Source organism: Myotis lucifugus, unplaced genomic scaffold, assembly GCF_000147115.1.
Source record: "Myotis lucifugus unplaced genomic scaffold, Myoluc2.0 scaffold_442, whole genome shotgun sequence".
Taxonomy (NCBI): Eukaryota; Metazoa; Chordata; class Mammalia; order Chiroptera; family Vespertilionidae; genus Myotis; species Myotis lucifugus.
Window position 1 is genome coordinate 73,460 of NW_005871490.1, and position 16,439 is coordinate 89,898.

General features: G+C 51.1%; 1 protein-coding gene across 1 annotated transcript in view; it reads left to right on the plus strand.

Moving 5' to 3' along the window:
* Positions 1-928: 928 nt before the first annotated feature.
* The window catches only part of LOC102419660 (dipeptidyl aminopeptidase-like protein 6), a 115,343-nt gene continuing 99,832 nt past the window's right edge, over positions 929-16,439 (plus strand). Inside the window, exons 1-3 of the mRNA XM_014468281.2 lie at positions 929-997; positions 4,956-5,070; positions 14,683-14,781. Coding sequence (XP_014323767.2) covers positions 929-997; positions 4,956-5,070; positions 14,683-14,781 — 283 coding nt within the window. The remainder of the gene's footprint in view (positions 998-4,955; positions 5,071-14,682; positions 14,782-16,439) is intronic.

The following is a 16,439-nucleotide window of genomic DNA, read 5'->3' on the forward strand; positions in this document are numbered from 1 at the left end:
TGCTCGGATCTCTAAGGCATGTTTGTGGTTCCAAACAGAACAGGGAATACATTATAGTCTCATTTTTACCATTCTAGGCAAAAAAACCTGTAATCTACTAAGAAATACATTACTGAAGCTCATTGTCTCAGGGGATAATTTACTAACTTCCTTTGCCCTTCATGGGAAGCAGGATCACTTCTACTCAAATTTTTAATAATTCAACTCCTGCAAGTTCAGACGAGGAAGTCTGAATGTGGGACCCAAATTACATGTTCAAAGAAACATATCACCCTGCATTCAAACTAAAACACCGCACCTGTGCTCTGGTTATATATGTAAAAATTAAATGTGCATGTAGACCAGGACTAGAAAGAAAGTTGGAAAAAAGTGAAAAATGTTGGTTTTTTGGATTAACAAGATAGTTGTGATTTTCTTTAATTGACTTCCTATTATTATTGTTACAGTATTGCTTGTGTGGAGAACAAATTACCTACCCTCTGAAAAATGAAATTTGGCAAATGAAAAGGCAAGTTAATAAAGAATGTCTGCACCCTGGCCATGTTCCAGTGGTTAGAGCGTTAGCCCCGTGCACCAAGGGTCCTGGGTTTGATTCCCGGTCAAGGGCATGTACCTGCGGGACACGTACAGGAGGCAACCAATCAATGTTTCTCTTTCATCTCTCTCTCTCTCTCTCTCTCTCTCTCTCTCTCTCTCTCTCTCTCTCTCTTTCTCTCTCCCTCTCCCTCCCTCCCTCCCTCTTTCTCCTCCCCTCTCCTCCTTCCTTCCTTCCAACCTGTCTAAAAATCAATGAAAAAAAATATCCCCTGGTGAGGATTAACAAAAAATAAAAAGTGCCTGCTTTCCTGTGGGTAAAGTCACCGTGTGTGTTTGAATGTAAGCGCGTGGCCTGAAAGGCAGTATGTGGCATCTGTTAGAAATGGTGGGAATGGCCCGGCACCGCGTCCCTCCCGTGGCCGCGCCCTCCCTGCAGCAGTGCACTGCACTGGCCTTTCGCGCAATCTCTGCAGCAGGAGCCCGGAGGAGGCCGCCTTGTTCGCCTCCTCCTCAGGTTTCCACCCAGGGAGCAACTTCAGTCCTGCACTTGGCTTCTACCCTGCGGTGTCCACAGAAGGGTACTGTGTTGGGATGACTCGCCCCCGCTCCCCGGAAGACCAGCGCCCCCTGAGCACACCCTGGCAGCTGCCATGCCGGCCATGTGCACGGAGGGTTGAACCCTGAGATCTTGCTGGTACTCAGTCCTGGCTCTGGTTCTCACTCTGCCTCTGGAGGGACAGCATTTGTCTTCTCTCCCCTCCACCTGACGATTCAAATACACGACGCGCATGAATCTTCGGTTTCTGAGTCTGAACGCCCTTTCACCTTCCTTCCCAGGACATGTTTTGTAAGCACCTCTGTCTCCTGGTTACACGGGTGGGCAAAATTGGGTTTACAGTTGTGAGTATGCGAAACAGAGTTCATTCTTTTTTAAAATATGTTTACATTGATTTTAGAAGGAAAGGGAGAGGGAGAGAGAGAGAAACCTCAATCGGCTCCTCTTGCACACCCTCTATTAGGGACTGAGCCCAAGCCCACAGCCCGGGCATGTGCCCTGACCGGGAATCACACCGGAGATCTTTGGTGCCTGGGATGACGCTCAACCTACTGAGCCACACCAGCCAGGGCCAGAGTTTCGGTTGCATTACTATTTATTTACTGTTGTCTTGTTTCCCATGCGAACACCTGTAACCCTACTCTGGCCCCACCCCGTACTGTAGACACCCTCTCTGTCATTATCTGTGGCGCTGCCCAGCCTAGTCCTGGACGTCATATTGTGGGCGGTGGGCCAGGGAGGGGCACGCTGGCGACGTCACAGGCTGGGTGGCTGCCGCCGTTGTTCAAGGCACTTTCACAGGACATCGGTTTCCCTGCTGCAGAACCACCTCCCACAAGTCAGGGTGGCGCCTGGTGCACAGGCGAAGCGAGACCTGAGACACTGTTTGGGGAGAGAGGTTGATCGGTTTGGCCGAGGCGGGGGGACAAGAGAGCAAGACCTGGCAAATCCTTCTCCCCAAAAGCAAACGGGGGGCGTTTGGCAGCTGAGGATTTGGGGGTCAGGGAACAGAGAGAAGCCTGTGTCTTAGCCACAGGTAAGCTTTTCACATCGGACTCTGCCTCGCTGTTCTCTCCTCCGCTGATACAGAGCGAGGGCCGGGCTGGGGACCCAGGATCTGCGAAACGGCTCACAATTGCATGTCAGCGGCGTTAACTTTCAAGCAGAAAGTAGGCATCCTGTGACTATCACTGTGGCTTGAGGTTTTGTCTTGTGCTTAACCAGCTATATTTCTCTGTTCTTTAAGCAAAGTGCACTTTTACGTGTTTCCCCTGGAACTGGCTACCCAGGCAGGACTGCAGACAGGCTACCACGCTTCCGCAATCTGCCACTCTGAGCCACGCGGCAGCCACAGCAGCGGGAACACAGTTAAAGTCTATACCTCGGTCCTAATTAAGAACTAAATCACTTCTAGCTCCACAAATACCAAGGAGGTTAAAATGTCAAGGGGGCTGGGCTACAACACTCCTCGCTGGTCAAGAAATTGACAGAAAGCCAAAGTCCTCGACTTTTTTTTGCATATAAACATCTAATAGATGTGTTTGAAGTAGAATTTAGAATTCCAGATTCTTCTCATAGGAAACAAAATTCAAAATAGATCACTTGTTCCAGCTGATGAAACTGGCACATTCATTGTATCTTCCCAGACCCTGGAGACTCGGTGGTCAGTGGTCATGTATTTGGTTGTGGACAGTGACCATGGATTTCATCTGATCAGGTTCAGGAATGTCTGTGAGATTGTCCCCACAATGTTGGTTGTAGGCATGGTGCTGCTTCAGGATTCATGCTACCCGCAAAGTTGATGAAAAGGGCATATTTCCTTTGTAATTGTGGGCGAAGGGACAAGCTGACGCATCAGCAAGATCCTATCACTTCTGGGCATCGACGTTCATATAGAAAACAGGAAGCGAGGTTGTCTCAGTGCAACATTCTGTCCTGATTCCGTGCTTATGTTTAGTCTCATTTCTAAGGGCTGAAAGGCCACTTTCTTAATAGATAAATTTTGGATGACAAATAAGAATACTGGTAGAAATTTCTAAACAGCTGTAGAACTATTTCCTGCTGAGACTATAATGGCTCTCAGAATTTTTATTTTTTTATTTTTTGGTAACCCTCCCAGGAGGATATTTTTTCCATTGATTTTTAGAGAGAGTCGAAGGGAGGGAGTGAGGCGGGGAAGAGAGAGAGAGAGACATCGATGTGAGAGAGACACAGTGATTGGTTGCCTCCCACACATGCCTCAATCGGGGCCTGGGATTGGACCTGCAACCGAGGTCTGTGCCCTTGACCGGAATTGAGCCTGAGACCCTTCTGTGCGTGGGCCGATGCTCTACCATTGAACCACCTGCTGGGACACTCAGAATTTTCTTTATTTGATAACCTAGAGAGTGAATGCCAGTTGCTTTGAGTTAAATTTTTCTTAATTCGAACCCTGGGTAGTCCATGTTAAATATTTGGGCACCAGGTATTCATTCTTTGCCACCCCGTAGTTGAGAATCATGTTTATTTTGATTTGCAGCAATTTGAGGCGCTCTAAGAACTCGCGGTCTTGGGTGAGGAAGTGTCTGTGCGTTGCGTCGCCTGCGTTTTGAGGTCATCTCATTCTGTTTCATCCTGACTTGGAGCGTATGTGTTGCAGCGATGGCTCTAACGGAATGTTTTGTGACCTTGTACTAGTATAGGCGGAGTTGGAAATCCTCCATCTGCCGTGTGACTGACTCTGTTTGCCCTGGAGAGCCCTGTCGCCCTTGTATAATTAATCATTCTAATTACTAATATATCCCTATTCTATTTCTAACTTACTATTAATTATCAACACTACTTCCTTCGTCTCTCAAAGGATCCCCGTTTGAACTGTGAATTATACAATCATAATAATTTGAAAGGAACTAAAAATTTGGCCTCAGCAGCCAGTATGCCTGATTTAATTTCTAGATTTATTCAACCTTTATCATCCCTTTAGCAATGTTGCCAGATGTCACCCCCAATCCCTGCTGCAATGCAAATGTGGTTCCGGGGCGGGGGGTGACACCCAGTGTGGGGACAGGGGAGGTATCCTTAAAGACAGGCAGCTCCCCGCACACCTGGGGTGTCTGCAAGCCTTGCATGAGGAGCGCCAGAAGGAGGGAAGGCTCGGTGGTGAGCAGCGGGCGGCGGGTGATTGAAATGGTCACACTGCGTGCACTAAGTGAACACGGGACTTGGTAGCTGAGGTTAACAGTGTGATGTGCGTGAGAGAGAGGTGAGAGAGGACTTGGGGCCAGAAATGTAACATACTTGGGGTGATTCTGTGGGGTTCATGGCTTGGCTGCAAGAAGAGAAAACTCTACAATGATTACTCTGTGCTCTGGAACCCAGTTTGTTGGATGGAGAAACATTAAGTTCACACAAAAGCTGCAAACATAATAAATATCAGATTCTTTCTTTTTTGTTGTTGTTTGTTTGTTTGTTTGTTGTTGTTGGTGGTTCTCACCCAAGGATTCATGTTTCCATTGATTTTTTAGAGAGAGTGGAAGGGGGCAGGAGGGAGAGAGAGAAACATCCATGTGAGAGAGAGGCCGTGTTTGGTTGCCTGCTGCACAAGCCCAGACCGGGGCCAGGATGGAACCCACAGCCCTTCGGTCCATGGGCCGAAGCTCTAACCACTGAGCCACTGGCCAGGGCTCCAATTCTTCCTTAAGTTTTGCTCCGGTGCAGGGAAGACAGAGGCCGAGGAATGAGCTCCGTGTCGCTGCAAGGATGAGAGTGGGCCTCGTCCAGGTTTTCGTGTCTTGGGTCTTGAGTTACGTGGAGAGTTCTGACTTGGCTCTCTCTGTTTCTGCATTTCCCTCACCGGGTTTCTCTTCCATGTGGTTGTTTCCAGGAGCTGGTGGGGAGTAACCCTCCGCAGAGGAACTGGAAAGGGATCGCCATCGCGCTGCTCGTGATCCTGGTCATCTGCTCCCTGATCGTCACCTCGGTCATCCTGCTGACACCAGGTACCACTGCTGTCCCAGAGCCGGAGCCACTGCAAGGGCAACGGCGCCACTCACTCACCAGTTTCTTTTAAGTAACAACCTATTGCATAGTTTATGTTTCCCGGGTTCTAATTCTCCATGTGCCTTTGGTAAAATCAACAAGTAAGATCCATTTCACGTGCTTCGATTTGCTTATATCATTGCTGACCAGGTGGAAATGCTCTGCAGCTGGGAATTCACAGCACTTCTTCATGCTCGACGAGCTGAAGACAGTGGCATGGAAATGGAAAGATTTTAGATATCACATGCATTGTATCAAAGATGAATTAAAAACAACATATATGGATTGTGACTAAGAATAGAGTACATATTAGATACTACTGATGAAATGAAGTATAAAACAGTCAGAAATCATTCAGGGAGGAGAAAATATCAGCAGCAAAAACATGTAGGTACAAGGACATTGAATGTTCCGCAGGGAAGGGGTGTGGAAGCCTAGAGGAGAGAGGCTTTAGGGAGGAAGTTCATGGGTGAGGTCAGACATAAAGGGGCGTTCCCACGGTAGGGAGGTGAGGGAGAGGAGACAGCCTGGCCTGCAGGGGAACCATATAGGGACTGAGATACGGAAACATGGCCTTGCACCCACGTGTGCGACCACTGTACCCCTTCTTCTCCACCATTAGGTGCCTGATTGTGTGGACGAAGATACATTTCAATCCTCAGTAAATAGACTGCACAGGTATTAGACCTGAAGATGGAGAAATGCAATGTAAAACAATTTAATATGGGAAGAAAGGGGACATCTGTGATATTTTCAACAATAAAGATAAATTTAAAATAATTAAATAAAAACTTTTAATTGGTACAAAAACCACAGACAAATTATGGTCTATGTTTAAGCTATCATCACAAAACTTAAATGTAAAAACAGTAATCTGGACCCTGACACTCAAACCAGATAAAGTTATCAGAGGGAAAGAGAACCACAGACCGACGTTTGTTGTGAATACAGATGCAAACATCTCAACAAAATACTAGGAAGCCGAGTCCAGCATGACCAAATGGGGTTTATCCCAAGAAAGAAAATTGGGTTTAACATGTAAAAAGCAATGTGAGCCCTAACGGGTTTGTCTCAGAGCGTCGGCCCACGGACTTAAGGTTCCTGGTTTTGATTCTGGACAAGGGCATGTACCTCCGTTGCAGGCTCGATCCCCGGCCCTGGTAGGGGCACGTGTGGGAGGCAACCAATCAATGTGTCTCTCTCACATCGATGTTTCTCTCTCTTTCTCTCTGTCTTTCCCCCTCCCTTCCACTCTCTCTAAAAATCAATGGAAAAATATCCTTGGGTGAGGATTAACAACAGCAACAACAAAAGAGCAATGAGATACACAGATGTTAATGGAACAAAGATGGGGGAGATCATTTCGATGGATGCAGAATAAGTATTTGACAAAATCAACAATCCTTTCATGGTAAAACACAAAACAAGAGGAATACTAATTAACGTCTCCAACCTGATATAAAGCATCTATGAATAGCCCACAGCTAGTATCATCCTCAGAGGTAAATCCACAGCAGCCCTAAGAGCAGGAATAATACAGGGACCTTCACTCCCACTACCTCTAGTAGACGTTGTGTGGGAGATTTTAACCCAGGCAGCTGGGCAGGGGAAATGGCATCTGGGTGGGGAAGAAAGAAGCTGAACTGTCTTCATTCATGAGTAGACGTATCCTGTCTATGGAAAATCTTCAGGAATACACATGTGCACGCACACACGCACAAACCCTATTATAACTAACAGATGAGTTCAGCAACTTTGGAAGTGACGACATCTTCATCCAAAAATCATTTGTATTTCCATCCACTAGCATTGCACACAGCTCCTGCTGTCCTCACGCCCAGGCAGCCCTGGTGCCCAGAGCAGCAGGCCTGGCGGGATGTCTGGCTGAGTAGCAGGCTCAGCACCGTGTCTGGGAGCCTTCCCTCCCGGAGCCCAGCTCTAGGCACAGAGAGCAGCCCTCAGTCTGCACAACTGCCCAGGGGCACAGCCTGCGCTGCCCCGCCCATGTCTCTAATGGGCAGGGTTCTGCGGTCAGTCCTCGTGCTGCAGCAGCGGCCAGCAGCCTTCTTCCTGCCGGCAGCAGGGAACACAGCCTCTGTAACCGTTCCCTGGGGTGCTGGCGGCCGGTGTCAGGCAACAATTAGCCAGAGTGTCCTGGTTGGCCGCTCCGATGGGCTCCCCAGATTCCTGAAAAGGCTTGGGGAGCCCATGTAGACTCCTGGGGAACCCCAGTGTGGCTGTGCAGGGCCCCCCTTTCCCTTCGGTTCTGCTGGGTTTCTCAGCTACTGTTTCCCTCTCTGGGTTTCGCTGCTCAGGGCTGTGCCCACTTCTGCTCCCTCCATCACGAACTGGGGGCAGCAGTGGCTCTGGTGGGGGACTCAAAGCTCCGGGGGTCAGAGGAGAGTGTCAGGGCACCCCCGGAGCATCCTCGCATGGACCAGGGGTGCCTGTGCACCGGCCAGATGTTCCTGGTCCCCTGGGCGGGGCTGCGAGCTGGAGCTGGTGCTGGGGAGACGGGGAGCACAGGCGCCAGGAGAGCTGAGTCCACCCCAAGGGAGACGCAGCATTAAGCAGCAGTAAAGGAGAAGCGCGGCCGGGCTGGGTAGAAGCCTGTGGGGCTGTGCCAATAGCTGAGTCATGGACCTGCTGATGGGACGGAGTGCAGGGCGGAGCGGCCTCCCCCCTGGCGAGCGCTGACCTTCAGCCTCTAAGACGGAGAGTGCCAGTAACCGTCACCCCGGGGAACATTGGCACCATCTTGGGTGCCTTCCCCCCAGCCTTGCTTCCATTTTGCCAGAATGACAGAAATCACTCTAAGTCGTATTGTACTTTTTAAAAAATAACCTTTCTGTTCTGAGCTGCCTGGATTCTGCCTCTTGGCGAAACGTTTCCAGGTACGCGTGGGCCCGCTTTCCGGGACGGACGCCCTGCCTGGGGTCCCGAGGGCCTCGCGCTGGTCGATCTGAGTAACAGCTGCTTTGTGCTGTCCGTCTGTCCAGTCATCACAGCCACACGCTTTATGTCTCAAAGGCCCATGGAGAGTGCTGATGGCGCTCCCGGTCGAGCGATCAGCCCAGCGAGAGGGCCCTGTCCTGGGGGCCATTTGGTTCTCCCCGCCAGCCGTGCTCTCCCCTACGCTACGTGTCCCACTGGATGACAGGCTCCCGTGACCTCTGCAGGTCACAGATGAGACGGGGTCTGCGGGGGTCACAGCGCGGCCGTCCGGCAGCTGCCGCCCAGGCATCGGGGGAGAGGAGGCAGTGACTGGGGGAGCTGAGCACCAGCAGGATCCTATGCACACGAAGCACCCCCCACATCGGCTTTTCTGGGGTTTAGAGAAGATGGACAGCGGTTGGTGGCAGAAAACGCTAGGACACTTTCAGGCGGTTTCGCTATGTGAAGGTACATGTGGAGGGAGGGCCTCCGGGGGTTACCGGAACACAGGCTCTGACCTTGTGGGCAGGAGCAGATCGTAGGGATTGTTTCATGGAACTGAACCTTCATGGTCTGACTTAGGTCTAATGTCTAACTGCGTTGCTAGCTCTCAGCTTATCTTTTAAAAAATAAATTCAATTACACTCAATAGGCTTTATTGGGAAGAAGAGGACTAGCGAGTTGGCAGTCACAGCCTGTAGAGCAGGCAGGAGTGCAGGTGCGGGAATTCAGAAACGTCAAGTGTTGTGCGTTTACGCTGGAGTCAAAACAAGATGAAATGAGTTTACACTGGGGTGCGGGGGGACTGCATTGTAATTGCCGGAGAGGCTCCCCGGCTGGAGAGTTATTACCGCTAAGTAACGGCGTGTTCCGTAATGACATTTCCCTGGAGTTTTAAAATGGACTTTATTTATAGGAGCAATTTTGGGTTCACAGCAAAACTGAATGGCAGGTAGAGGCTTCCCACATAAACTTTGCCCCAGACATGCATGGCCTCCGATATCCACACCCCTCACCAAAGCGGTGCCTTAGTTACGACGGATGGACCTGTGCTGACATGTCCTCATCACCCAGAGCCCAGGGTTCCCGTGGGGGTCCCTCTCGGTGCCGGGCGCTCTGAGCATTCGGGCAGATGTGCAATGACTCGCAACCACCGTCACGGTGCAGTCACGGCCCTGAAAGCGTTCTGTTCTCTGCCTATTCGGTGCTTCTTTCCTGCACCCCTGGCAGCCACTGGGCTCCTAACTGCCTCTGTAGCTCTGCCTTTTCTAGACACATTGCAGCTGGAGCACACACCGTGTAACCTGCTCAGACCAGCTTCCTGTCTTAGTCACACGCACGGAAGTCCCACCGCCCAACCCCCATGTCTTTGTCAGGCTTGATCGCTCACTTCCTTTTAGCTGAAGGATGGTTATTCTCTGGATGGACCACAGTTTCTCCGTCAGCCACCGGAGGCGTCCTTGGTTGCTTCCAAGTTCTGGCAGTTATGATAAAGCTGCTGTAAACATTGTGTGCAGGCTTTGGTGTGGACATAAGTTTTCAGTCCTTCGGGTAAATGCCAAACAGTGCAATTGCTGGGTCATGGGCAAGAGTATGTTCCGTTTTGTAAGAAACCATCAAACCACCTTCCAAAGTGTCTATACCATGTTGCATTCCCACCAGCAATGAGAGAGCATTCCTGTTGCCTCACATCCTCGCCTGCATTTGGTGTTGTCAGAGTTCTAGATTTTGGCCATTCTGACAGGTATGTGATGGTATCTTGTTTTAGGCTTATCTTTTTAAAATTCTGGGACAAATGATTTTCAAAACATTTATTTATTTTTTATTTTTTTTAAATAAAAAATATATTTTATTGACTTTCTACAGAGAGGAAGGGAGAGAGATAGAGAGCCAGAAACATCGATGAGAGAGAAACATCGATCAGCTGCCTCCTGCACATCTCCTACTGGGGATGTGCCCGCAACCCAGGTACATGCCCTTGACCGGAATCGAACCCGGGCCGCAGGCCGACGCTCTATCCACTGAGCCAAACTGGTTTCGGCTCAAAACATTTATTAATATACTAGAGGCCCGGTGCACAAAATTCATGCATGGGGGGCGGGGGGTCCCTCAGCCCAGCCTGCACCCTCTCCAATCCAGGACCCCTCAGGGGATGTCTAACTGCCAATTTAGGCCCAATCCCATGGGGACTGCTGGCACCTAACCGCTCGCCTGCCTGCCTGCCTGATCGCCCCTAACTGCCTCTGCTTGCTGGCCTGATCACCCCCTCACTTCCCCCCTGCTGGCCTGGTTGCTCCCTAACTGCTCCCCTGCCAGCCTGATTGCCCCTAACCTCCTCTACCTCGGCCGTTGCCACTGTGGCTTTGTCCGGAAGGATGGCCAGAAGACGTCCAGTCTAATTAGCATATTCCTTTTATTATATTAATAAATATATATAAATTATTATATTGTTCAATGAATTTTTAAACTGTACAGGCTCGCATTGCCAGGACTCTTATCAGAAAAAAAGGTCATCAAAGGTGACCTAATTTCTAACATATTAGGAGAGTTTTACATGCTTTTATACTTTTTGCATTTATAGTATAAAAATGACTGTATAGTATGTGTGCTTTTCTACCTGTTTTTTTTTAAATATATTCTTTTTTAAATTTTTTTTTTTGAGAGAGAGGAAGGGAGAGAGAGAAACATTGATGAGAGAGAGACACATCGATGGGTTACCTCCCACATGCTCAAGAATCAAACCCACAACCTGAGTATGTGCCCTGAATGGGAATCAAACCTACAACCTTTCAGTGCACAGGAAAACACTCAACCCACTGAGCTACATCAGCCAGGCCACCTGGTTCTTTTGATCAATATAATGTATGTGACATTTGTTGCTGTGTTTTAGATTATACTGGTGCCCAATTTTTGATCTGTGATGGATTATGTCATCATGAGGTCTCATGGAATCCCTATGAAAATTGCCAAGTAGTTTAATTGTGATTCAATAACAATCCTATATAATAAAACCTTAATATGCAAATTGACCGAACGGCAGAACAACCAGTCGTTATGACATGCACTGACCACCAGGGGGCAGATGCTTAATGCAGGAGCTGCCCCCTGGTGGTCAGTGTGCTCCCACAGGGGAAGCCGGGCTCACAGCTGGCAAGTGCAGCAGTGGTGGCAGGAGCCTCTCCCACCTCCACAGCAGCGCTAAGGAGCCCTCAGGAGATGTCCGCCTGCCGGGTTAGGCCCACTCAAGCCTAAGCCAGCAGGCGGACATCTCCTGAGGGGTCCTGGACTGGGAGAGGGCACAGGCTGGGCTAAGGGACCTCCCCCCCCAGTGCACGAATGTTGTGCACCAGGCCTCTAGTATAGCATAGCAAATAATGTGTACCTTGCAGAAATAGGTGGTTTGCCCATTTCTTCTAGGCATTTCCTCTCTGTTCTCCTTCCTACATTAAAGTCAGCCCTCACATCCAATCTTGTCATAGTCCATCTGTTTCAATGACTGTGACCAAGTGTTCAGTCACAGGATGCACAGCTTGCTTGATAGGTCTCTGGTGTTGTTCATTTGCTCTCAGCATCTGTGGTTGTACTTCTAGAGTCTTTTGTGTCTCTTCACACTCACAGTCCAGCTGCCTTTTGGGGAGAATGGTGTCTCCTCTGGTTATGAAATAGACTTTAGTTGTTGCCGCTGCCAGTCTCATTATAGTAGTTTCTGACTAATGTCAGTTGGTTAGTGCTCACTGAGACTGTAAATGGATGTGGGCAATGTTTTCTCTGACAGCCCAGAATGTGGGAGAGGTGGGTGAGGACAGGATGCATTGTGGGATGCTTCATGGAGGATGAGGAATTAGAGACTTTGAAAGACACATCTAGTGGAGATGGAAAGACATCCACGAGGGAAGGTCACCCTGATCCATAAAGCTTACAGGCTCGCTGGATGGAGGGCACCTGGCCTGCAGCCGTGAGGGACATCCGAGTGCTCGGTGTGAGGGCTGCAGGAGGGAGGGTGGCGACTGGAGAGTCAGCAATACCAGGCACTGGATTTGAGGCTGCAGCTTATGGCTCTCACTGTCTGTAATGAATCATACATCACAACTAGTTTTAGAATCTGACAAAACTACAACTGAACCTTGTTTCTCAAACTTAATTCATTCTGGAAGGCTGTTCGAAAACTGAAGCTTCTGTCTGAGGGCAGGGACACAAACAGGGGAGGGATGTACTAGTACCTCCGAGATGGTGAAAATAACGTTTCTCATTCACGTAGCAGGTGAGGACAGTGGGAGGCACTGCCCTGTGTGTGTAAGCCATTAGTGTAGCTCACAGGTCAGACAGACGGACGGCCCTTGGTCTCTGACAGCAGATGAGGGATTTTGTGCCTCTAGTGGACAGAGCCTCTTCTCAGGCAGAGCTACAACCCACAAGCTCCGAGCTCGGGCATATGGATAAAAGCTGCCCCATGCCTTGTTCTTCCTACTGGTTCCATCAACCACACATCTCCGCTGGGCTGGGGATTCAACTAGCTCAGTGGTTCCCAATGTGGGAACATGGCACATGGGGGGAAATTTGATTTTTAAGGGGGGGAAATTTGAGAATGAGTCATTAACAGTGAATTTTTTCATTTCTCATGGTTCTAGGAGCCTCGTATGTCCTAATATATAAAAAACCAGGGGTCATCACTACCGAAACAACCAGACAGATGACTGAACAGCAGTCTGCGTGGGGCGACCAGGCTGGCAGGGGGGTTAGTGAGGGACGACCAAACAGCTGAACAGCAGGCTGTGTGGGGCGACCAGGCTGGCAGGGGAGTTAGTGAGGGATGACCAAATGACTGAATAGCAGGCTGCGTGGGGTGATAAGGCCAGCAGGGGGGCAGTGAGGGGCATCCAGGCCGGTGGGGGGGGCAGTTGGGGCGACCAGGCTGGCAAGGGGGCAGTAAGAGGCTACCAGGCCGGCAAGGGGAGAAGTTAGGGGTGACCAGGCTGGCAGAGGGGGGCAGTTGGGGGCAATCAGGCCAGCGGGGGGAGGCAGTTAGGGGCAATCAGGTCAGCAGGCAGAGGTAGTTAGGGGTGATTCGGCAGGCAGACAGGTGAGCAGTTAGGAGCCAGTGGTCCCAGATTGTGAGAAGGATGCCCGACTGCCGGTTTAGGCCCGATCCCCCTAAACCAGCAGTCGGACATCCCCCGAGGGGTCCTGGATTGGAAAGGGTGCAGGCTGGGCTGAGGAGACCATGCCCATGCACGACTTTTGTGCACCAGGCCTCTAGTGGTAGGGTCCCTAGGCCTGCCTGGCGATCAGGGCCGATCAAGTTCCCTGCCTCCCTGCCTCCTGGCCTCCTCCTTCCCTCACTTCCTCAGCAACCTGCCACTGCAGCTGGTCGCCCACCATGTCCTGCACCGCCCCCTGATGGCCAGCGCATGTCATAGCGAGTGATCGAACTCCTGGTCTCCCAGTTGAACTCCCGAGGGGACAATTTGCATATTAGCTTTTTATTATATAGGATATTGTGACATATTTATCCATTTCAGTTCTCTATTATATGTTTTGAAACTTGACTTGCTATTTTTTCATATCACTTAATATTTTTTTAAACAATTTCTTAGTGATTTCTTCCTCAGTACTTCAACTGTCTTTTTTTTTTTCTCTTTCATGGATGCCATGTTCTTTGGAAGCTTGTTTAGACCAAGTGAATGGCCTTTTAGGCTCCCTCCACATGAATAGGAGCTCACTTTCTGAATAATAAGGATTATATGTCATGGGGGGTGGGGGGCATCAGGATTTTAGAGGTGCTCAGGTGGGGCATGGCCAAAACAAGGTTGGGAACCACTGGTCCAGCTGCCTCCTTCCAAGCTTCACGATCGAGGGTGCGGGCAGCACTGGCAGTGCGCACGCGGACATCGGGGTGTGAATCTACCAGAACAGGAGCTCATCCCCAGCTGAAGGCAGCCGGGGGTGGGGTGTGTGGAGAAGAAATGCCTAAGGAAGATGTCAGCCGTCTTTTCATCCCGCACCCACCATGCTGCCAGTGCTTGGCATTTAATAAATGCTTAAGAATGATCAATTACATAACCCAGCAGAGAGCCTTCCTTAGACATTTGTTCATCCCTCTTTTGACGACTCCCACCATATTGCTCATAAATCAGTCCTTTATTTTAAGTTTTTAAAAATTGGTTTTAGAGAGGGAGGAAGGGGAGAGAGAGAAAAAGAGAGAGAGAAACATCATTGCTGTGAGAAAAACATTGATTGCTTGCCTCCCAGCATGAGTCCTGCAGTCTAAGTAGGTATGTGCCCGGCCAGGGAATCAAACCATGGGCGTCCGGTGCAAGGATGCTGCTCCAACCAACCGAGCCACCGCCGGGGCGTTCTGTCCTGAGACAGTATTTCCGTGCAGACCTCGGAGATGTGTCCCTCACAGGTTGCAGGCAGGGGGTGCGAAATGGGCCGTGTCACTGACGCAGGATCCCCTCCCCGCCAAGTCATCTCTGATGGTTTAATTAAAATCAAAGTGTGACTGGCTTTGTCGGGCATGTACTGGTGGACATCAGATGTTCTACCGTATGTGCTGTTCCCGAGTGGCCCCCGGGATGTCCTACGGCCCTTCTCTCACCAACGCGGAGAGGGTGACATCTGCCTCCTTTGTTTTCTAGTGGAAGACAACAGTCTCTCCCAGAAGAAGAAGGTCACGGTGGAGGATCTCTTCAGTAAGGAGTTCAAAGTGCACGACCCCGAGGCTAAGTGGATAAGCGGTGAGTCCTGCGTGCGGTGACGCTGTGAGCGTCCCTTCCCCACGCCCGGCCACTTTCCGACGGCCTGGCCTTCCTGCCGCCCCTCTTGGTCTCTGTCTGACTGTAGACGTGGCCCCACCGCGCTCTGGCTGTGGCCATCCTGTTACTGTTCTAGGAAAATGTGTATCTGGTCAGTAGGGCTGCTCCCTCATGAGACACGGGTCCTCCGTGTGACCTCCGGGAGCCATCATTTCTCCCAGGGAGAGGTGAGATGTTGCTAAGCAACCAGCCCGGGAGGCACACAGCCGAGCTTTCTTGCTTCCTCATGTTGTTATTCTCACTGTACCCGCCACTGGGCCGGGGGCTGAGGAGCTGAAAAGTCTCCAGAACGTCGCTGGATAGACGGACCAGGGCGCCCCGTGCACAGTTGCAGACAGACATTCCCCTCAACCTGGACATAATCCATTTTCTGGTTCACAGGGTTTTTTACAACAAAACAAAATAGATCAGAGGCAAAAGGGGGCTTGTTCCTAACAGTGCAGGACTTGATGCATCTCCTCTCGCGCGGTCTGGGATGGGGGAGCCTTCAGGGAGGGGTGCCCCCGGCTGGGCCAGCCCCCGCTGCCCGCATCCCTCCCGCGCTGCTCTCTCCGTGGGCGCTGTGGGCGTTGAGTCCCAGCCTCAGCGGGTGCACTGGAAAAGTCACTGTCCAACGAGCCCCAGTGAAGACATAGCCTGTGTTATGGTGGCAGCAGAGGGGCCAGGCCTCATGTGCGGCTGAAAACGGGTTACCTTGGATTCTGCATGAGGCCGGGGGCCCGTGTTCCCCGCCCAGGCAGAGGCGGCCTGTAGGGGCTCTGGGCTGGTCTTGACAATGAAGGTGGTTGCTGTCTCTGTAGGGGTGCAGAGTCGGTTCTGGGACAAAACTGAGCCACCAAGGGCAACCCCACCCAGAACGCACATAGGAGGAATAGGGTGGGCTCCTTCCCAGGAAGACGTGCATAAACTCGCACGCTGCGCCTCGAAGCTTCATGCTCAGTGAGCACCTTTATAAGGAGGAGTCCTGCTCTGTCCGAGCCCTGAGGCAGGTGCATTTGGAACTGCATTAGCCCCTGTGAATATAGTCAACCCGTCCAGCAGGCAGGCTGGGCTTCCCCGCTGGGCGCGGGCCACACCTCCGTTGCTGGCACTTACATCAGCCTGTGTGGATAGAAAGGCCTCAGCCCTGCTTCCTCTGGCCCGGAGCCGGCTCAGCCCTGGACAGACGGCACAGCCCTGGACAGGCAGCTCAGCCCTGGACAGACGGCTCAGCCCTGGACCGACGGCTCAGTCCTGGACAGGCGGCTCAGCCCTGGACAGACAGCTCAGTCTGGGAGAAGCAGAGGAGCCAGTGGCCAGCACAGGCCTCTGCAGACCCGCCCGTGCCTACCTCGGTCCCCTGCCCACAGGCTTTGTATGTCGCACAGAATGCGATTCAGGCTGCGTCTGCAGCTGCGGCCCTTGATGAAAGGCACAGCTGTGCTAGGTCAGCGAGAAGGGCGTCTTCCGACCTGCTCGGACCCACAGCTCCTCTCAGGGGCCTTGTCTCTGGCCCTCGCATTATTCCCCGATTCTGCCTTTTCAACAGTTTCCTTTCTTCCATCCTCTCATCCTTCCTCCCTTCCTTCCTTCAGCTCTGT